The 23284-nt window shown below is 39.7% G+C and overlaps 2 protein-coding genes across 3 annotated transcripts; both read right to left on the reverse strand.

Moving 5' to 3' along the window:
- Positions 1-6270: 6270 nt before the first annotated feature.
- LOC140347128 (T-box transcription factor TBX5-A-like) lies at positions 6271-15632 on the reverse strand. Of its 2 annotated transcripts, none has more exons than XM_072433465.1 (9): positions 15450-15632; positions 12496-12645; positions 12305-12399; positions 12070-12189; positions 11210-11357; positions 10390-10542; positions 9422-9513; positions 8314-8555; positions 6271-8224 (listed from the first exon to the last, which is right to left on the reverse strand). In XM_072433465.1, the coding sequence occupies exons 2-9, from the start codon at positions 12640-12642 to the stop codon at positions 7644-7646; spliced, it is 1578 nt and encodes a 525-aa protein (XP_072289566.1). In that variant the 5' UTR covers positions 12643-12645; positions 15450-15632; the 3' UTR covers positions 6271-7643. The 2 variants fall into 2 exon arrangements, with proteins under 2 accessions (XP_072289566.1, XP_072289565.1); XM_072433464.1 differs by lacking the exon at positions 15450-15632 and adding an exon at positions 13180-13524.
- A 1896-nt stretch (positions 15633-17528) lies between these two features.
- plekha2 (pleckstrin homology domain containing A2) lies at positions 17529-23271 on the reverse strand. Its single transcript, XM_072433266.1, has 12 exons — positions 23049-23271; positions 22085-22230; positions 21932-21988; positions 20591-20639; positions 20388-20485; positions 19628-19768; positions 19478-19558; positions 19334-19402; positions 19177-19247; positions 18991-19054; positions 18384-18461; positions 17529-18315 (listed from the first exon to the last, which is right to left on the reverse strand). The coding sequence occupies exons 2-12, from the start codon at positions 22223-22225 to the stop codon at positions 17884-17886; spliced, it is 1281 nt and encodes a 426-aa protein (XP_072289367.1). The 5' UTR covers positions 22226-22230; positions 23049-23271; the 3' UTR covers positions 17529-17883.
- Positions 23272-23284: the final 13 nt, after the last annotated feature.

Genomic DNA, 23284 nt, shown 5'->3' on the forward strand with positions numbered 1-23284 from the left:
CTTTGACCAATACAAATCTGCTATCTTTATCTTTGTTTTCAAAAATCCGATCAAAGGCTATTCTGCTTGAGATCAATGTGGCCACTCCCCTCTTGTGTTTGCCCCTGTCAGGAATAGTATAGTCTGTTATGACCAATTTTAGTAAATGTTTTATGTTTCTAAGTTGTTTGAATGGGTTTTCTGTAGGTTTTTAGTATTTTCCTTTTCCTTTTCTCATCTTTGTCAATATCTTTGACCATTTAATTAGACCCAGTATGCCATTGACATCAAAAGATGCATTTTGTAACCTTTCAGATACCATTTTATTAACCATGTTGAAATCATTCTTGTAATTCTAATTTAGTTACACAGCTCTCTGGTCAAACGCAACACACAAACCACAGGAACCACAACAACCAAACACAATAGAATCAACAAATTGCAACAAAAAAAGGCTCATGCCAAAAAAGTGCAAAGAACTCACAGACTGATCCAAAAAGAGATCGGTTATGTTATGAAGAAAAGGGTCATATTCTTCCAACAAAACTCTTACAAACATGTGCTTTTGTGGTCCTCCACTGCGAAGTACATACATACATATTATTCCCCTTGAAAGTTATGATTTATATGCCTCAATGAAGATTTGTGATTGCTCATCCAGGGACCATAGGCAAAGATAATAAAGCTGCAGATTTATTGTTTTATCCTTTGTTTAGTTTGTTTGTTTGATTTTTTTACTTGGAACTGACAAACAAGGTTATGTTCTATCATACGCTTGAGTGAGACTAATGTGCACGAACATTGTATTACTATTATAACTAATAAGTTCTAGTAGTTTTGTTTCAAATGTTAAACTTTCTTTAATTGACAGGTGTTACTGTGTGATTTCTTTCACTTTAAGCCTCAAAATCACACGTTTTCTCACACCTCTCCACACTGATGCTTTAACCATGACAGTTGACGCAAGTGCAAGATTGTGTGGTCTTTACAGAGACAAACATGGGGCAGAGAGATTAAGGTCATATCAGGGCAAAACATTGATAACACACACCTTAAAATAAGCAGTAATACTATGGCTTATGCATCCCTATGGGAGGATACAAACTTCAAGATCTTACAAACTTCAAGATTACTCGCTTTTAGAGACTACGCAAGGGGAAGTAGTTATTAACAGAACTCAGCACAAACACAAACTGTATAAGAGCTCATGGTGTTTTTTTTTCAGAACAAGAATACATGCAAGTGGTGGTGAAGGTGATGACAGCATTCTAACAAGAAAAATGCATCCATTAATGTAAAAGTCTCCCACACCTACTGAAAGCGAATGCATAAAAATGTGGAGATTCGGCAAAAGGCAAATCAAGAGGCAATGAAGGGGAAAACAACAACACATAGCTGGGAGCAGAGATGCCGCATTATCCATTTTTGATGAATGTATTAATACTAATGTAACCATCCTCTTACAATAAAAGCATCTAGTGTCAAGTGATGGGTACAGTGTGGGGCTGAAGAGGTGGAAGCTTCACCCTTGTAAACACCAGCAGGCCTTTTAACACGGGATGATAATGGAATAATGCACTCACCAAAATCTAAATCTGTGTAGTTCAGGTGATGTCAGATTAACTATTTCTATATTGGCATACTTTTAACTTACTTTTTGTTCCATCATATAATTTGAATGGAGGTCAAGACTGGTATGAACTGTTAATAAATGTTAAATAATACTTGTTTATTTAATTTATTATTGTGCAAAAATATGTATCATACAGTAGAACATTATTCATGTCATCAAAATGTGTTGAGACCCTTTGTCTCTAACTGTACTCTCATCTGCTAAATCCACATCTGAGCGCACACACAGCGCATCTACACACTTGGATGAACAGGTAGCAAACATTTAGCCATCCATAATTAAAGGTCAAACGAGGTCTAAATAGATACTGAGAGGAAGTCTATGTTTATGCTAATGCCTTGTCAGACAGAGGGGGCAGCGATTCACTGACACCATTTATTAATAATGAGACAAGATGCAGATATTCGCTGGGTAGGCACCATACAATGCTGCTTCTAGGAACTGTGTCTCTGACAGGAGGCTGAGTGAGTGTTCTGAACATTGGGCTGCATGTGCATCCAGTGTTTTGGGGGAGTGGAGTGTATGAATGGATTTGTTTGTTTATTGATGTTTGTGTTTGTCTCACACCGGTGGTCTTGTCTAAGCTGTTTGCAAACAAGCTCAACACGCCTCTGGAGAGTGAGCCACCAACTAAAAGAGAGCTGGAAGAGGCAGGAGATGCTTTTAAGGCAGCATGATTCTGCTAAGAGTTACAGTAAGCAGGACTTGTATTATTAAACCAGTACACATAAAGTTATAGAAAAGGCAGGTTGAATTATGTCATCAGGACAAACACATTAATAAAGTGTGTTTGCTTCTTTTAAACATTCAAAATAAAATCAATCACGCCTAATAAAATCAAAACTGAATTTACTGTCTTGGTCTGGAGCACAAACAGCTCCAGACACAACATAACAAACATAAGGACATATACACATTAGAGTGACATAACACAGATAGTGAACAAATCCAATTGACCTTGTGTTTAGTTAGTTTATCTTTTACTAAAGTGTTCCTTTCCATGGCATCTCGCCAGTATTTTCAATGAAGCCATCTTGCATGTGCCATATCCTCTGGTAACTTTGCAGAACTTTACATTTTCTTGATGTTTTGCTGTGCCCCGATCATTCCCGCATTTTCCTGATGCTATTGCGTAAAGTAATACATTTACTCATACTTGCTCTGGTGGAACAGTACACGTTGCTGATCAGCCTAAAAGATCCAACACTAAATGAACTATAATGATCCCACAGCCTCCTTTCAAAGGACAATGGGGCCCTTATTGTCTCTAAACTGTGATCAAACAAGCAGAATAAATTCCTGCTGTTAGTGATATCATTAGTCTGTGTGCCATGTCTGTACAAGACACCAAACCCAAACCCAAGTTAGTTACTGTTTGCCTTTACATTTTTTGAGACACCTTTTTCTTTCTGAGCCCTCTTTCTTTTATCAGTTACTTGTACTCTTTTGGCTTTTTATCAACCCAAAAGTGTCCTTATTTGTGTGTGTGTGTGTGTGTGTGTGTGTGTGTGTGTGCGTGTGCGTGTGCATGCATGTGTGTAGGATTTGCGTGCCTCTCCGGTCCTCTGGCTGTAATCGGATGGGACATTGGCTCCATGACGGCCCGCTGCCCCCTCCACCACCCACTGAGGGAGCGCCTCTATCCTTATTGCCCTGTCATGTGTGTTGGACTGCCACTCTCCATAACCGGCTGTGAGTAAAGAGCTACCACTAATATTATTGAAGGGCATTGAGAACTTTGCTGTCTTCATGGAAATTTGGCTATGTAATGTAACTAGCTACTGGGCAAAATATTCATGCTGTGGAAGCACTGGGACTGGGTGTAGTGATGATCTGACCTAATGGCAATTTGCCTATTTGGAGAGATTCAGTGTTTGTAATACAATTCTGTATTCTAATACACACTTTTTCCTGCACTGTCATATTTTTGTTCTTGTGAATGTCAGGTGGAGTTAACCAATCCCAGTGACGTGTTAACTCTTGGAATTTAAAATGGTTTGGAATGCACATGACAGGTCAGACAACACAATGAACACATGTCACTAAAACATATTGCGAGTGTGATGCTTATATTTAGCAGTTTTGGTGATGTATACAATCTTACTTCCTTGTTGGACATGAGCAGCAGATTTGACATAGGTCGAGGTAATCCACAACTGTTACCTAGCAACTACACTGTAAACAAGAGCCAACATTTCCTATAAAGTGCACAGCAGCTATGATTTGACACATAATAATTAATACATGATAACTGCATTATTTTGTTAAATGATTGTTAAAACTGTCAGAATATTGTGTGTAAATTGTCTCTGCATTTTCAATGAAATGTCGCTTATCAATGATATAGACAGAAGGATTCTGTTTTAGCTCGGCTCTCCTTCCTGTATAAGAAAAGTACTACTAACCACCACCAAACTAAGTAATAATTAGTAAACATCAGAATTTGTCATTTGCACTTTGTTGGTTTACAACAAGAGTAAAAATTGTAATCTATAGGTAAAGAAAACAGTGATATTCTGCTCTCACTTATGGTACATATTCTTTACTTGACCAACAGGACACCAGTTTTTGTAGTGTCTAAACGTGAGACACAGCCACGGATAAAGCAGCTCTATCAGGCAGTGGTTACCGATAATCGGCCATCACTGATCAGGTTAGTCTGAGCCCCCTGACCCCGGACTGGCCGGTCTGCTGTTAGTTTGACCTTTGAACTCTCCCTCTGTATTTCAGACGCTGCGCACCCACCCACACATAGAAACACTGTCGTCTTTGGTCTCTTATCCTTGACAGCCCCTGTGCTCATATGAAGATGTACACAGGCGATTTCCGAGCGGTTTCAGCCATAAAGTCTCATTTAGGGGGGAATTAGCCTTGGCCCTAGTCTTGTTATGATACTGTGCTTAACGGCATTAGACCATTCTTCTGGCTTTTAAATAACAGCAGGATGGATAGTGTCATTCAAATAAACCTCTGCAATCCTACTTTCTTGCATTGTAAGTAATGGTCATGAGTTCATTGTTTTACTCCTTTTTTCTATAGTGCTTATTGATTCTAATATATACTAGCCACAGGAACATTAAAACATTTCAGTGTTTTGCATCAATAAGCTTTTAAAAATGACACACTTACATCTTAAAATAGACTAATTTAAGGGTTTATTACATTATTTTTTTATTGGCAGAGGGGTCAGCATGCATTAAATAATTTGATTATATGTTGCTGAATACAATACTCTGTGCGGTAGCTCTTTCTAAGACATATAGTTCATAGGGTTGTCCAGTCCTGTGTAAATCTGTGACGGGTTTGTTCCTCCTGAAGGACTGCTCCGTCTGTGTGTTCCACTGCAGAGACAGAACACCATCAAACCCATAAATGACCAGGACTGTAATCAACTTTAGCAATTACACTCCATCTCAGAGCACTTATTCTACACCAAATGGAAGCTCTAATGGTGGGCGCCACACAAATCTCCCCCATTGACTTGCAACTCAAAATACACAGTTACACAATAGAAAATATCCTCTGAAATTGAATCATTTTCAATTGGCATTTTATTTCTGTATAATTATAAACTCCTTTTGAATTGAGTCCTACATTTTGTTTAGGTCTGCTGGCAAAATGTTGACATTTTAAAATGCCACTCTCTCCAGTGCAAGTGATGTTGAAGCACAATGAAATTTTTGATGTCTTTTCCAAAGTATAGAGGAGATAGTGTTTGTTTAGGTGATTTTGGCAGATTGTATTGCATTGCTTAGTCTTTGATCTTTGGGCTTCATCAATCCACTGTCTCACAATGTGTGTGAGAAAGTTCTCCCTTGATGGATTAAGTGCCTTTAAACATATGTATGCTTTGTGTTTAATATTACTTTACCACTCAACTAAAGCTCTTTGCTCCATTTACAGCTGAGCTGTGTTACTGTGCATGCAAGTATGAAGCGGTGTCATCCATCTTCAGAGCCGGGGTCCCGCAGTCCCTTCTCTCTCCCCCCCTCATGTGATTGTCTGCCGGGTTAAGGGGGAACAGACTCACTGAAGAGTCGGCTGCTTAACCTCTGCCCTTGTGGTGTAAGAGAGAGAGGGAAAGCAAATACTTTGACGTATGTAGTTATCATTTTGACATTTCCTTCAGACAATATATTTTAAACATTTGGGTTACATGTGCATGTCTTTGGAGCAGGTTGAGGCTAAAGCAGAGAGGACATGCTGCAGGTGTAACAGTGTGCACGTAAATCCCAGTGTCTGAGAGTTTCAAAGATAAAGGGAGCTGGCTCCCCTCTGAGGGCAACAGGTTGTCCATGAGGGGGTCCAGCTGGTCCGCAGTGAAGATGGCAAACAACCTGTCAGAGATAAGAGGAGTGGGAAAACGTATGAGCACATCCCAGAACGGGGCACTCACTGAGGTCTGAGGAGAGAAAATCATATCTGCATAACACAAGGGCATGTACACATACTTAAAAATTGACACAGTAATGGATGGGATTATGGGATTGGACATCTAGGAGTGAAAGCAGGCTACAGCTGCTATCAGCTCCTTCATGAAGATACAAGCATTAAATGCTCTGCACTTAAAAGAGTTTCCACACACTGTGTTTTGTGTACTAAAATAAACTCTAGGGAATGTTAATTATTGTCATAAACAAAGAATCAGCTGACTGAGATTTGAAAACATATCTGAAATTTAATATTGTTAATATAAATGTGTCCATAAAACAGACACCATTTGTAAACCATTTGAGGATAGGAGCAGGAAAAAAAACACTGCTTTCCATGAGTCAACTACAAATATTTACATATGTAATGTTATAAATACTAGCAGGAGCAATAACTCTATTAAACATTTTCTCCCAGATATTACATGTTTTTTCTTGACACTCAAACTCACAACCACATACTGTATATTTACACATACACACTGTTGGATGGTTTAACCAGGACTACTCTCAGGTCACTAATGATTGAAAAAACATCATGGTTCTGCATAAAAGGACTGGACAAACAACTCCACAAAAATAAACCCAAAAATGTGCACGCGCCTGGGGCCGTAATATTTCATATTCACCACATGAGAGATTGTATGTAATTTGACAAAAGGGCATAAGACATAAGATTCCAAATATTGGATAGAAGCTGATCGGCATGATTATATTTTCTGAGTGTGTTTGCTGAGCAATCTTGTCAGGGATCATCTTTTTACTGCTGAATAATTCATAAATAAACAGGATTGGGTCGACACATGCACACATAAACTATGCTGAACGTCTGATACTAACGGAATCTCTGGAGGAAAAAAGGAGTCTCCTGATTGGTTGATTCTTAGGGAAGCGAGGAGCTGATTGGTTGGTTTAGGGTGACTGAGAGGACAGCGGTGACAGCTGTGTGATGCTGAGTTGTGCATTTACCCAGAATGCAGCGGAAACCGTGTTTACAGGTCTTTCAGCCTGTAGCTTGGTCCAAAGTGTTTATCTCCGCTGCATTGCCTGCAGCTACTTCTGCTTGTCCCACTGAAATTAACTCGGAGCATTCTTAAACTGATCTGACATGGACTTAACAAAGAAACACATTTACACTCACAAAATAAATGCTTTTTCCCACCGCTGAGACAAAGCAAGGAGCATGATTTTCTCTACTTAAATGAAATGTCTCCCTCAAGCACTTCCATGAGAGGCCTGATTATTTTGCTCAGTAAATGTGGCTGTCTGACAATGGGCCACAATTTACATTGTTCACCACAGATAACCTGTGAGTTACTGAGAGGATAAGAGCCAAGCTCTGCTCATGGCCTGGATTAACAGACTCAGAGTTCAAGCCTTAAGAAGACACTATATTGAAATACAGTTAATGTGTTTAATGTGCACTTTCTAGGAAAGTCTTCCCGAAATATCCATTTGTTAGTCTGTGTCTTCATTTAGGTCACTTAAAATCTGTGACAGAGGAGCTGAAGTCCAGAATCCAATCAACAACAAGACAAGAGAAACATCATAAGGAGAGTCCAAAATGGGCAGTTGACCAGTCTTTTGGTTTGTCCTTGTGGTTAGGATGCTGCGCTCCACTCAGGGAGCACACAGCGCATGTGTGTGTGGCTCTCCAGCGTGTGGTACAGAGGCGGGGATTCGTTAGGGGTGTAGCGAGGGTACTCTCTGAGTGGGGGACTGATCTGTCGGCTGTGAATGTTTTGGGAGCTCTGAGCTGGTCCAGTCTGGTTTGGGTAGGCTTCATGTGCCATGTGCTCCCCCAGATGTGCAGAACTCTGGTGGGCCACAGCGCTGAGCCGGGAGCCTTGAGGGTTGGAAATGTAAGGGGGATGGGGAGTGTATGAGTATGGGTCCATGTTGGTCATGCCAGAGGGCACAGGGCAGCTGTAGGACCAGGATGTACAGTTGACTTCATCCAGTCTGGTCTCTGAGCCTGCAAACATGCATGCTTGACGTTGTCCCATGTCTTGGGGGTAGGGGGCATCAGTGAGACCCAGGGCTACATTGTTGTGAAGCCCAGGAGGTGGAGGGAGAGAGTATGAGGATGGGTGACAGTACATATCTGTGCTACTCGGAGAGTCCCCAATGAAGGCTTTCTTATACGAGGGCCGGTTGTCAGGAGAGCATCTGTCCTCCACTCCTGCAACACACAGAAGAAAAAAGTCCATCAAGCCATCCTTTCTTTTGTTCTGCTGAAAATATAATTGGCTTGTTATAAATATAGCGTACTTTTCCTCTTGGAGCATTGGTATGCCTGTGGTGGTTGCAGGTGTGATTGCAATAGGCTGTAGTGAGTGGAGGAAGGACTAATCATCTCTGGGCTGTGAACACTGAGCCCAGTGTCACAGCTGAATGGGGACCTGACGTCGTTGGAAGAGCCTCTCAGGACTCGTGCCTCTGCACTGAAGGGGCTCGCCGCAGGACACGCTCTCTGGCGAACCGTACTGCGGGGAACCACAGGGTAGTCTTTACTGAAACACAAATACATGAACATTATTAAGAAATATGTTTTATCGACTGATACACAGAGTGACCTTTGAATACATTTTCCATTGATAGAACAGATCATCATTGTTTTAAAATTATACATTTGTTTTTGTTGGCCCTGAGTTGGCCCCTGTCCAGGGGGTACCCCGCCTAAGTCACCGGGATAGGCTTCAGTTAGCCATGACCCCGAAAGGGAACAAGCGGTAGAAAATAAATGAATGAATGAATGAATGAATGACATTTGTTTTTAACCAAACTTGTTGACAGTGGTGGCCAAATATGCATATAAACATTTAAGAACATCTTTTATGTTCCTGCTTTATTTTTTGTTTCTGATCAGCCTCTGTGCCCCTTTCAGCTCTAATTTCTCTCTACATTCACTGCCCTCCTGATGAACTCTGTGGTATGTAGGGGACAGCAGGCCACATCTCCCTGACTCTCTCTCCGATAGTGACACACACACACACACACACAGCTCTGAGATAATTCAGCGCTCTAAAAATAAACATCCACCCGTGTGTCACTTCAGATATACTCCCCTCTGCTTTCTCTAGATCAAACTGGCTCAAAACATGGTGCATCCCAGAATGGAGTTTTTTGTTTTTTTTTTACAAACCTAAATATGTAGATAATATTGATGTTGACAATGTGATTGATACCATTTGTCTCACAGCTTCTTTTTCTAACGTATACAAAATGTTCAGGTGACAAAGGCTGTACTCAGAAAGCCGTGTTCACACGCTGGTGTCTTGTACCATATGGGGCCAATCATAACAGTCTTTACTCCAGGTTACTGAAAAGAGTAAAGAGACAGGACTGTGTTGCTACAAATATCCAGAGCTGCACTTACCCCTGTAGCTTGGCCATACGATGTAACTCGTTGTCATCGCCACCTCTGAAGCCTTTAGCAAATGGATTGTTCTCGATTTTAAGCTGTGTGATCTGACATATAGACATAAAAGGTTAAAGATATGGGTTTCACTTCAGCACCAGACCAGGAAACGCCTGCATGTACTTGTGCAGTTACATGTATAAGGAAATTTAGGACTCAAGGTGCTATAGATTTGCACATTGGCCACTGCAGAATGTGGGATTCTGTCTTTGACTGAAAAGGCCCTTTAAGACATAACACCAGTTCAATATTCTTGTTATAATGTATATATAAAGTCAGTCTATGTCTACAAATGGACAGACTAGACTAAGGAAAAGTAACATTCACAGTAGTATTATTACTATACAAAAAGGGTATAACAAAACATTTACGGTGTGCACTTTTACGCTCATAATATACATAAAATCTTGATGATCACTATTAAGAGCTAAATTATTGATTGACATTTTAACAGTAGCTAAGCTGTTCAAATATATATTCTTAGTGTTTGATTAAATCATAAAAACAATTTAAAAAGGCTAAGTTTTTATTTACTTATACAAAATTATAATTTGTTTTGAAATTAGCTATAGTTGTTGCTGTCATGTGAAAACTCAGTGTGGCTTAAAGCTTGGCAATCTGTCTTTCTAAACTTCAAGGCGACTGGAGCAGCCCAGATCAAGGGACTGAAGCAGGTCATTAGAGCAGGCTCTCTCACAGTCTTCCCCTCCAAAAGCATGCACACTCAGACAGAGGACGAAAGGGGTTACTTTTGGACACTGCAATTACTTTTGAACACTGCAATGGCATAATAAAGACTCAAAAATAAAATATTTAAAGTTTTTGATCAAAGTAGATAGAATATTTTTTAGGACATAAAGGCTTATTTGGGCCTGTATTGGTTTGTTAAATTCCTTGTAGCTATGGCTTGCATTCTATATATATACCTTGTGATTCTGGTAGGACGTTACAGCGATGAAGGCCGTCTCAGCAAAGACATGGGTACAGAAAGCTGTGTTTTTGGAGCCAAAACCATTGTTTTCATCCGCTTTGACAATGTGGAGGCGAGGCTGGTACTTGTGCATAGAGTTCAGTATGATCTGCAGGAGAGGTGCAGAAAAAATTCAAATAAAACATAACAACATTAATCTCACCGACCTATTGACAGAATGTAGTGAATGATAAAATAATGGGACTGCAATAAAATATAATATAAGAGCAGATGATGTAGAACTTATTCACTTAAGTCTAATAAAACAATGACTAAGTGGTTATCATATCATCAACATAATGTAGATAGACACTATTTGTGCAATATTGCAGAATGTTTTACAAAATTATATATATTTTTTTCCCTTATAGCCTATTATTTTATCAACGTATTAGCAAAAGAAAATGCAGATATTTCTTATCGTTGTGAAGAGTTATAACAGAAATTATTGTCTAAAATAAATCTAAATTGTTACGTAATTTATAGTATTTGAGAGGACCACAACTTATTGAGTCTGTCTGAGCCAGAAGCGTACGAAATAATTCAAAAATAAATGAATAACGGCTTCAGTAATTGTTCTTGTCACAACAGAACTCTGATCATGATCATGTATTTATAAAGCTATTATTATAATAATGGTAATTGCTATTTAAGCGTACACACCAAAGTGCCTAGACATTTTGGTTGTGCGTAATGCTTCTAATGTAATGCGTAGTAATGCCTGTGTTATTGTTGTTGTTTTTTACTTCAGTGAAATGCAATGTAGCCCTGCTCACATGTCCGAATGGGTCCAGGTGGTTATTGGTTAGTTTGAGTTTTTGGAAAGACACAAGTTGGCGGCTCCAGTGCGATCCTGTGGCTGGAGAGTCTGGGTGGACGTACAGCCTCCCGGGCATTGCAGGCTCGGCCTTTCCCGTTACTGACCTAACGGGAAAAGGTTTTTTACGAACAGGATAATTTGATCGAGTTGGCCTAGTCAATTACAAAATGATTCCGTTATTTGTGTGTAAGCGTACATTCACTCCCAATGCATTACAACGCCTATGGGACAACAAAAATAAACAGGTACATTTATTTTTTTAAATCGTATATTTTTGTTTGAGACATGCTTCAATAAATTTGATTAGTAGCTTTAAATAACTTTCCTTAACTGGCCCATGTTATGAATTGACCTAGAGACGCGCGGCACACAATAGGCCTTGATACAAATCTGTAGTCAATGGATTTTCTCTGCGCAAAGCTTTTTAAACGGCACATTGAATGGGAGATTTAATCCAGTGTGTGCCAACTGTCCGCCCGGTGAACCCTTCATACTGTGATTTAACCAGCGGGCAGACACGGGGGAAACACAGGGAAGTAGGCCATCCCAGTCTGCAAGAAGGACCCGACCTTTACACAGCGCGAGCGCAGTGACAAGGCGCGCAAACATGACCACACATACAACCTCTCCAGAGGATTGTTGAAGAGACATTATTACTCACTGCTATTTTCACAAAGCCTAACGCCAAATGAATCAACAATAGACATTTCTCCATTATTTCCCCAAAAAGCAGGCATTACTGTTATGAGTATATGTCAAAGAATGATGATTGTAGGCCTGTGTGTTTGCTAATTGCTGATCGTGCGTGAAACTAACCACTTGTTATCTGCAAATTTGTAGCGATGATCGTCTCCGGGCACGACGTCCATGAGCAAGATGTACTTGGTCTTTGGGTTAAGTCCTGTGACCTTCACTTTGTAACTTGGGAACATTCGTCTAAACAACAAAACATAAGACAAGGGGTTCAATATTATCTATAACATGTTTTAAATGTGATAACATTATTTAAGTCTATAACATATCCAGACTTTTGTAGCGTGTACATACAAACCTTCCTGCCTTAGTGATGATCATTTCTGTTCCAACTCCATCAAACCTCGTCCAAAGATCTCTGTCATGAAGAAAAACTTTAATCCCCTCCATCCCCTGTAGAGAAAAGTAACTTGAATCAATACATTACTGTATCTTAGGGTTATTAAATGTAACCGTCATAAACCCAATATGACCTCATTCAAATTGTACCTGCTGATTGGTGGTGGTCTGGGGTGAGGATGGGGAATTTAAAGAATAGTTGTCATTTTCCTGTTTTCCTGTTTCCTCATTGGGAGACTCCATACAGTCTGAGTCTGGGCGCTCTGCGAGGCCAAACTGGTCCCCTCCGTTTGCCATGTCCTGTATTACAACGGTAGATATATTTTTATTGACAAAGTAATCCATCATACTGTCAACTTTCCACTGAATATATGCGTTTTGTTTTTACTCGTTTGTTAATTGTTAATTTGATTTAAAAAAAATGCACGATAAACATTTGACCATCATCTGTTTTGAAGCATCTGAACAAAGCGGGGACGGGTGAGTGCTCTAATTGTCTGCTTTGTTAAACACTCTGCACGCGCTCGTGTTGCTCCTTTTGCGCACTTTAATAGCCCACTTTATTATTAAAGACAAAACATGTTTAGTCTGTATCTAAAAACATATTGCATCAATAAATAAAGCAAAATCAAAGAAAATTCATCTGCACCATAATGGTTTTGACGGGCTTTTCTGTTGGGCTCCAACTCGTTTCAAAATAGTTGGCTTTATTAATTATACAAAAGATAATTTTATGAATTTACTTTTTTCGGTTAGATAATTCACACTAAATAAAAAGGCTAATATATTGTTGTAACAGCCCTAGATTTTGGGTTTAGTTTGGAAAGACATTACCTCAAAGTCACTGCTGCGTTGTTCTCCCAAAAAGTACGCACATCCTGACCAGCACCTAGGATTAAATATCTCCCTTTTCAACTCTGTGCGTCTGTAAACTCCGCGATGAGTATAAACAATGGTCTATGATCGTTGAAGTCCTTGGAGGCGCTGGTCCTGATGCCCGCTCACGCAATGTGCTCCGCTGCTGAATAAAATGAGGCGCGTTTATTTCCCTTGGATCAGGATTTCCTCTGTTTTGAATTTAAAGATAGCCGTGGTCAGGACGGCGCTCCTCGCGTCGGTCATTACCAAAGGAGAGCCCTCCCTGTGCACTCCGCGCGCATAAAGACGTCATTTAGCCAGAGCTGCTACAACTCAGGCTCTCACGGGCCAATCACAGAGGAGCTCACTCACGCGTAAGCGCCCACACTTTGAATAGCCATGATTCACTTTTTGACAGCAATGGTTTTCCCTTAATTGCACAACTATAACTAGCTTGTATGTGGGTTTGTATCACTCACAATAGGACTTGGCTCAATCACGTCACAATTAGGCTAAAATTTAGGTTTTCTGGTGTTAGTAGTTTATAATTAATATTATCATCGAACAGTTAAAGGATCTTGTTAATTGACAATAAATCGCACTTATAGGACTACACTTATAGGATACAAATGTTTCTTGCTTCCACATTTGTGAGAGATAACGATTGATTGGCTTGAAGGACAGTACGCGGTTGACGCGAACGCGCATCACATTGAGTGGATTACATCGGATACTGAAGGCATCCCGAGTTGAATGGGTCACCGAGAGGTCACTGAGCTCCCGATAGGCTTCCGTGAATCAAAGAGATGTACCCCAAATTACGTTTTGATCTGGATAAATTAAACTGTTTTTGTAATCAAACATTGCACCAAGGCTCGGTGGTGGACTTGGGGCCTGTGCCTAAGGACTGTGCTACGTCGCACACAACAACAACAACAACAACAACAACAACCTTCGTTTCTCTGCGTTGAACATTGTATTGACATACGAAGGGGTTTTGGAAGATTTTGCAAACCATTGGCCGAATAGCACCATCATTATGAATATTGCTCATGTGTTTCACACACATCGTGCCACAAGTGCGCTTTGGGGTGCACGCGTGTTGCAGATGACCCTTCATTTTATTCGAAATAAAAATAATGTTATCAATGTAAATATGTAAGGCATAATGCATTCTACAAATGTAAGGCTGTCTAATCGTTGTTTTTATGTAGCATTTATGCATGGAATAGAAATTTTGTTTAGCCTAAAAAAATAGACATGTGTATGTACACTAGTATCTAATATTTATTGTTATTGTTTTTTTTTATTTAAACATTTTAATTTAAAAAAGAAGAAAAAAAGGATAACAAGCCATTTACATTGGAATACTAATCCCAACTCGAAATGTTTTTGTTTGTTTGTTTGTTTGTTTGTTTTTATAGTATATTATCTTGATAATGTATATGTCACGTTATTAAAAAACAATTCTAGGCCTAAATTACCAAAAAAATCTAGATCCAACATAGCTTATTTCATAAAACACACACAAAAGCTCACTTACCATCTTTTTGGACCATTTGGACATGTATTCACGTTCACAAGTAAAAACAATGAATGTCAGAGTTCATGCGCAAAGTGTGTATACATTAATTCACAAGAACTTCTGGATGAATAGCCTTCCTTTGGTCAATATTAATAAGCAGGCCTGAGGCTGCTGAGTTCAAATGTGTTTGGTTAAAATCAATTCAGCTCAACGTTGAAAAAGAAGAGTAAAAACAAATAGGCCATAAAAAACACACAAAACTTTGTTTTACATGTCAATGTTTTGAAAAACCGTGTCTGATTTGGACATTTTTGTAACGACAAAACTTTTTATTTTTATTTTTTATTTTTCATGCTATTTTCTGATCTAATCATAATAACAAAATACGTTTATTTTACTTGTTATACATGTTTTGGTCTTTTTACTGTCTTGTGAAGGATCATTTTTCAATTATCTGTCTCGTCGGTGTGATCCCTCATTCGTACAGGAGTGTTCCATTGTAGAAAAAGATTATCTTTTTCTACTATATTCTGTCTTTATACTATTTTGCTATCTATCTTCCCAGCTATAGGATATTTATTAGTATTAAATTATCTTAAACCTATGGCCTTTATTTTAATCCTAAATAAACAAAAACTCGCCTTTAAATGAATCTGTTAAGAATTGTAACAATGCACAGCCAGTCTCTCGGCTCATAATGTTAAGTTTTGCATTCCCATACCTGGAATTAGGCTGGACGGCTCATTATTGTTCCATTGTGGTTTGGGCTGAGTGGACCTCTGTTTTGGGTCTGGAGGAAGTGCTGAAGGGGTCCCGGACCTCCTGCACTCAGCGGCTCCGTCTCACACACCTTGAGCCAGCCACAAGCCGCATGTGTGTGTGGCATTGCGGGGCAAGGTCAACCCATTTCTCTGCAAACAATCACATCACACAGGGCCAAATACATTCCAACCCCCCCTGCGTGCGTGCCGTGCGTAAGGTGGCCTGATGTGGGAATCTCTCTGGGAGGAGTGTTGGCACCACTCCAAACAGGGCCCCCAGGTCCCTGTGAAAGAGAATCTGTTGTTAATGTGGGGTCATATTTGAATATGGTCTGTATCATGTCAGAATTGTCGAAATCTGGATCAAAGTTAGAGGAGCAGCGTCATGTTAATTACCTATTTAAAGATGGTGTCAGAAATAAGTATTACTGTTCTAACTGTAGTACTCTTTCTATTGATTTGAAGACAATTCTGTGCGGCCATAACAAGGAAATTGTTAATTGTTCAGTCCGAGAAATGTGACCGATCTTTTAGTGCTGCAGCTCCCTCTAGTGGCTGCTTAATGTAAACAAGAACAACATTTCAGTAAGTTTGTTTTTATAATTACGTTAAATGAGTAATACTTTTTGGTTGATTTGAATAAATAAAATAAAACCACTTTCAACTTTATAGGTCAGAGACATATTTGTGGGTCAAAAGCATTCTGGAGAGTCAGTCATGTGGGGACATTAACATTTAGGGAAGTGTCTGTCTGCCCTTACAGACTTCGTCACGCACAGGCGTCAAAGTGAAGTGTTAAGTGACCTTTTTGTCTCTTCAAACAATAAATGTAATCTTGGAGGCTTTTCATAGCTGATGTTGAATGGAAGGTCACATCCACAGAGCATAAAAACTGCCCAAAAGGTCTAGTTTATCACCTACAGGACCATAAACACACTGGAAACATATGCAAAAATATATGCATGCAAAAATATATGCAAATATTAAAAACAACACAAAAACGGTCTGCAATAAGCTGATTAAAATAAATAAATTAAACCAAATTCCAATTAAGAGTATGAAGGATTTCGTTTAACTGTCTGTTTAAGTTTTGTCTTGAACCTCAACATTTACTTTCATGTTTAGCACATTGCTGATGGATAAAATAATCTGAATATTGACATGAGGAATATCAAAAATATATACCCAGACATACAGTTCGGTCAATATTATCCACCCCTAATCTGGATACAGCTGTCATTGGCCCACAGTGTCTTTGTTCCTTCTCATATACTTTAAACTAATGTACTAATGCTCAGACACAAACAAAAGCACAGCGCCCTGCAGCAGAGGACAGAGGTCATCACTTTGGACGCAGTGAGTGCACCTAATGGACCTTTGCACTTGTTGCGTGAAACACTTACCCACAGCTCCAAGTGCACAGCAGTAGTGCCCGCAGGTGCTCCAAGGCGACAGTGTAAAGGTCAAATATGTCGACCTCATGTGCACAACAACAATAGCCCGATAGAAAAAATATAACTTAAAATGCCTTCAGGTAGAGCGCACTCAAGCACACACACACCACCACATCTGAACTACAACAGAAGGGCATAGAATTGTAAATATTAAAAAATAACAAATAAAGAACAGAATCAACATAAAGCATTAATAACTATGGGTGCGGTAAATGCACCTTTTCAATTGGCTGAAGAAGAAGAAGGAATAGATTTAAGCATTTTACCAGAAGTGAACACCTTTTTATGGTCCTCTATAAAAAGGGATTTACAGTTTAGGCATAAAAACACATGACAGTGACAGTACAATTACATTAGAGAACAGTGGCACAATTCCTCAATAATTATGTCTCAACTTGAAATCATATTCTCTATTTACAGCTGTATACTTTGAAATAAAAAGTACATTTTCGAAAGTACCATCAATTGATTTTTAATTTTATTTATTAGCATCACATCACATAACTTTTATGTACTGCTAACTCTTAAGTAAAAAAAAAAGTTAAGAATGAGTTTTGGTATTTTCAATGATTTTTATTTAAAAAAGCCAAACGTGAAATTTGTAAATAAATATATAGTAGGCCGACAATACTGATCTAGAATACATGTTTTGAAACTTTTAAGTCAATTGATTTAATAAAAGCTACATGCAAAGGAAAGTAAGTAAAAGCTTGGGCCTTCATTTAACATTTTATAAAATAAGTATTCAAGTTTTGAAGAATGGTAAAACACTACATCATAGTTTCACATTTAACTAACACTGTTCTTAATTCTCTCTATGCCATACACCAGCAGTACTTAAGACCTCCAGCAGGAGGCAACACGCCAAGGCACTGAGACGTTCTCTTAGTTCTACTTCGTTTTACCAGTCGCATTCAAAGTGCCGGAAAGTTGTCTGGATCTATAAGTCCGTGGTGCGAATGCTTTCGTCGTCCAGGCTGAAGGGGAAACAGCTGCTGCTGGGGGGCTGTGGCTGAGAGCGGTGCCTTCGCCTCTCACTGGCCACATCTCCAGAGGCTGCGACCATCCCAAACCCCGCTGAGGACCCTGGAGCCGCACTGGGGCACATGGGTGGGACTGACAGAGAGTTAGAGGATGACGAGGTGGAAGAGGATGTAGATGAAGATGAGAGAGAAGGTAAAATGGGTAACGAGTTGAAGGCACTGTCATCCTCCTCTCCATCCAGGATGGATGGTTCCCCGGGGGGCACAGGGGTCCACGGTTGCCAGCCTGGTGCCACAGAGCGAGACTTTTGAAGCACCGGTCTGCGCTCCTCAGCTTGGCCACTGGAGTCTGAATAGACTTTATGACAACGATACAGGGAGGATGACCGCTGAAAGAATCATCTTCAGTTAGACAGGCAGAACTAGAAACATTAAATGGTAAAATGCTAATAAATACCTTAGAAGGGCCTCTAAAATCTTGGATTTTCAGGTCAATATCTCTGATCCACCCATGCATTTCTTCAGGAGAGTCTGTCTAATTATAGATACACAAATAAAATGTATGATGCAGTTTATATGAAAAATAATGACAAGTTAGAAACAAATTTACAAAACATGGAACATGAATATGTATATTGAAGTATGTACTGTTTCAAACTATATTATATATCTTTAAAAAAGAGTTATCCTTTGATTATTAACAAATGCCATTCCGCCTTTACAAAACAAGCATTCACAAAGACATGCTTCTGTCATATGTATTTTTTGTATTGCTTTTGTTTGTTTTTTAGAGTTAGCTATCATACATTTTTACACAAATATGCTGCATTAACATTGATTATTCAGCACACCGTCTCAAAGACACAAGCTGTTATCCCATGGGAAGACGCCGGATGTTATTGTTGGTACAGAAACAGATGGCTGTGTCAGTTAGACTATAAAAAAAAAACATTTCAAGCGCCTTAGAAAAAGGTTTAATGCCACAAATCTGAAGCAGATGATCATAGACAAGAAGTTACTCCGGACAGACAGTTGTTGAATCTAATTTAACATATTTTGTCTACCTGGATGTAGAAAGTGCGGGAGCCTGTGATGATCTCAAACAGGTTATCTCTGAGTAACAGATCCCTGCCAGACACAGGCATGTGTTACATAATACATCACTGAAATAACTCATGGTAAGCACATGGGGATATTATTTTTAAAAAAACAGGCCCCAGTGTGACTGCAGTCAGTCACAATTGACTCACCCTGACTTGACCAGACATTCGTGGACTTTCTGAATGTCTCTCAGTGGAACAGACCGAAGAGGCTCCTTGTCCTGCACGCACATTCAGCTCATAGTTAAAGAGCACAAAGGACACACACAACTAGATCAAGGGAAACACAATTTGTCCAGCTCCTCACCGTATCAGATTTGTAGTAACTAATGGCATTATCATCCAATGTGAAAAAGCGCCTTTTCCAGCTTTTTCTCTATAAAAAGACCATGATGAAGTGTGACTACAAACTTGGCTTTGATGACAGAATGACCTTGATTAAAGTGCTCACCACATTTCCCTGTTTCACACAGTATCCACACCTCAGCACGCCCGGCTTGTTCCTCTCTCTGTGCTCATCTTCACCCTCGTTCTAAAATCAGAATACATGTTTTCATTCATGGTTGTGGACGAGCAAAAAGCTGCCAAACATTGCAAGTACCACTATAGGAGTGTGAACAACGACTCCACCGATGATCTCGGTCTTATAGGCCTGCTGTTTCCTCCATGTGTGTTTTGGCAGGGGGTCGGTGATAGTTGCTGTACCATCAGGCCTAGTGTGGGCAGATCCAGGCTTTGGAACCTGTAATAAAGTATTTTATATGACATTAAACACTCTCGCATGAACAGGTTAGTGCAAATCATCATTTTATATGGCATGCAGAAGGCTATAATAATCTGTCAAATTATAACAGAATTCATTCGTGTTTAAGAAGCTACTTTTAATACAAAATTTAAGAAGCCAAAATGGGTAAAAGGCAGCGAGGCCCCACTTGTACAATGGGGAAGTGAAAGCACCAGACAGCAGCAGTGCTTCCTGTGTCACGCTGCAGGTGAAATAAAGACAAACACTGTCTCAAAAGAGACATCTGGGAGCCACCCGTCAACAAAGTACAGAACACACAAATATAATGCAAATGTAATATTTAATCTACCGCACAAAGCACTCTTCCTGGAAAAATAATTTGTTTGAGTTACATCACCCATAAACTTTCCACCAAGTGTGTTGAAGCCATCTCATGCCCACTCAGGCCACAGAGGGTTAAGGAAACCACAAACTGCAGCTTCCCCCATCGAGGTAAAAAGAAATCCCTTACCATTAACCGCCCGCTAGTTCGCCAATACTTTGACTGCATGTAACTTCCTCTTAAGAGCTAACCCTTCTACACAGTTTTCTGCTTGTGTGTGAGAGAGGTGCTCACGGTGATCTTGCTGGCCTTGTTCAGAGCAGCCACCCAGTCTTTCATGTCCGTTTCATCATTGCCTTGAAGGAAATAGCGCCTGGAAACTGCATTTATAACTACGGAAACAGAAATGATTTCATGAATACCACAAGCTCACTACATTATATAATGCGTCACATGTGCAAGCCACTATTTTGTGTCACTGATTTAATGTTTCTTACCAAAGCAGAACTCCGTCTTGGGTTTCTGCTTGGCTGTGACTTCATTCACCTAAGAATACAGATCACAGCCATTTATTTTACAGTAGACAGATGTTTCTCTGATGAAATGTGAGGGTTACAACATCTACATTCTCATGTTTCCCTCTGGTGTCACACGTCTTAAGGTGAGGAATACAAAGAACTCATCAATATGTTTAAAATGGTTTAAAGGTGAATTATCTAACTTTTCTGGTGGGGTGTGCGCTACTTGCTTCACCAACATGGCATTAAAGCTCCATCTTGTGTTCCTCATTACATGCGTTTTTATTGCTGAAAAGAATTCCTTGAAAAACCTGCATTCTTACACAGGTCTGACCTGTAACTTGACCTGGTGACACCTACTTGTTTCCATGGAGATTAACAAATGTAATGCCATACTGTGGGACATTCCAGGCAAATGATCATATTGTTTTTATGTTTTTCTTACTAGTATGCTTTATTCTATTGTAAATACTGCAGTTTGTTCTGATTGTGTTGTTCAGCCCTTTGGTAAGCTTTGCTCGTTTTGATTGTTTTGATCTCCATGGAGACAAGCTGGTGGCCCACCTCCCCAGTTAAACTGAGCCATATACAAGTTTCTGTATTTAAAAGAGCTCTTTTGAAGCAGTTTGAAGGGCTGTGACGAGTGCTGGCTCAGCAAGACACAACTGACTTGAACATTATAAGAGAGTGCCTGGGGTATTCCTTGTTTTTACAAAAAAATTATAACTGAGAAGTCCATTTCCAGAGGTGGGTGGTACTCAGTTATATTTACTCAGTTACATTTACTTGAGTAACTTTTTCAAGAAATTGTACTTCTTGGAGTAACTTTCAGACACTACTTTTTAGTTTATATTGACGTAAGAGTGCTCATGCTTGAGTTAAAGTGTTGGTTCCTCTTCCCACTGTGAGTAAATCTACAAGTGACAAAAGCTTTAGGTTGTCAATATTAACCATTTGAACGTTCGTGTTTCTTGCACTGCTCTTTCAGATAAGCTTTGTTGGTTCCCCCCCCCCCATTTTTGTACCATTTGAAAAGACCAGATTTTGAGCATTCATTATTGTTTTGCTGTCCTTCCAATTACATTAACTTCAAATTATAAATCAGATATTACGTCCAGACGATTGCTCTTGAAATTACTCTTACTTCCCCTAAAACTCATACTTGTGTAGTTTTTGGACGACTACTTTGTTATTTGTATAACTTAACTCTTACTTGAGTAGAATTTTTGGAAGGTGTATTCATCGCTCACCCATCAGTCCATTTCTAACTGGCAGCATAAACACCGTGCATAACATCACAAAAATGCAAACTGTATTTACCTTGGAGATGTAGGTTAGTTTTAGGCTGCCCACAACGCTGGCTCCACGGGCTAGATTCTGCAGACAAACACACACACAAGTATTGGTCCAAAGTCGAAGGTTACTCCGCACCAAATTTGTCATTTCTTTTTCCTGTTATTTTGTAGTGGGCACCTGGGGGTTGTCCATGTACCAGAGGAGAGCATTTTCTTGTGTGTCCAAGATGAAGTATCTCCTCTGGAAGCGCCCACTGTTCTCCTTCTCCTCTATGTCCAGGAAACCACACACACGGTTGAGTCGGTCCAGATATGGCATGCCTGCTGCAGTCATAAGTCACCAAATTACCATAAAGTCACATACATTTAGTGGGATGGACCGGGCTAATCTTGAATCTACCCAAACACATGTTAGATACTCTAACTCGCACTCAGCTATTTTTCATGTGATGTGATAGAGGTTTTGCAACAGAAAACCTTGCCGCCCGGAGCCCTTCACCACAGCCAAAAATTACAGAGTGCAGTCCATATCGGCACACACACATTTCCACTGGGCAGGCAAGGAGCGGCAGAAGGGAGCGAATGGAGAGGGTTGGGATGACAAGATACATTCAACACGACATTAGTGCCAGTGACTCACGATCCTGCTTAATGGCTGAATGATTTGTCAGCAGCAAGGCTAAGATATGTCACCTCTATGGAATTCTCAGGGTAAATTTCATTAAAGTTCACATCAGTAAATATAAAAAGATTCTTAATTTTTGGATTCTGGTGAAGTGTCCAAACCACAAACAGACATTAGGCTAAGTTTTGTTTGAAACTTTACTTTTTTTTTGTTTTTGTAGGAAACTACAGAAGTATTATTTCTTAATAACTTGGCATTCACGTTAACACTTTGTACTCAGTATTATTTGTTTTTGAATGAAAAAAAAAACATATAATAATTTTGTTATAATGAACATGGAGATGTAACTGGATACACAGAACAGTGTCGTTGCAAAGGTAATATTGCACTTGACCGCATTAAATAAATAAACACGGTCTCTCTCACCATTAAATACATACTAACTGAACAGGACCAACAGACGTGCCACACCTTCAAAAGTCTGAGAGACATAAAGTGTGCATTATTGTGGACGTACCCTCGGTGATGTCTGCGCGCGCCTCTGACAGCCAGCGCCTCGCGAGCTACAGAGCTGACAGGACAGTCCCGCGTGCGACGAAACCCGTGCTACAACTGTCCCAAACAGTGCAAGCTTTTGATTCGTCCATCACAGAACTTCTCACTCTCTCCTGATTGTTTGTGTGGTTGGATAAGAGGCAAATGTCTTTTTCCGGGTTGCTGGTTTGGTTATTAGACTAAACCAGCCCCGGATGT

This window comes from Eucyclogobius newberryi, unplaced genomic scaffold (genome assembly GCF_026437365.1).
Source record: "Eucyclogobius newberryi isolate DKJ021-1_F unplaced genomic scaffold, fEucNew1.0.hap1 SCAF_6, whole genome shotgun sequence".
Classification (NCBI taxonomy): Eukaryota; Metazoa; Chordata; class Actinopteri; order Gobiiformes; family Gobiidae; genus Eucyclogobius; species Eucyclogobius newberryi.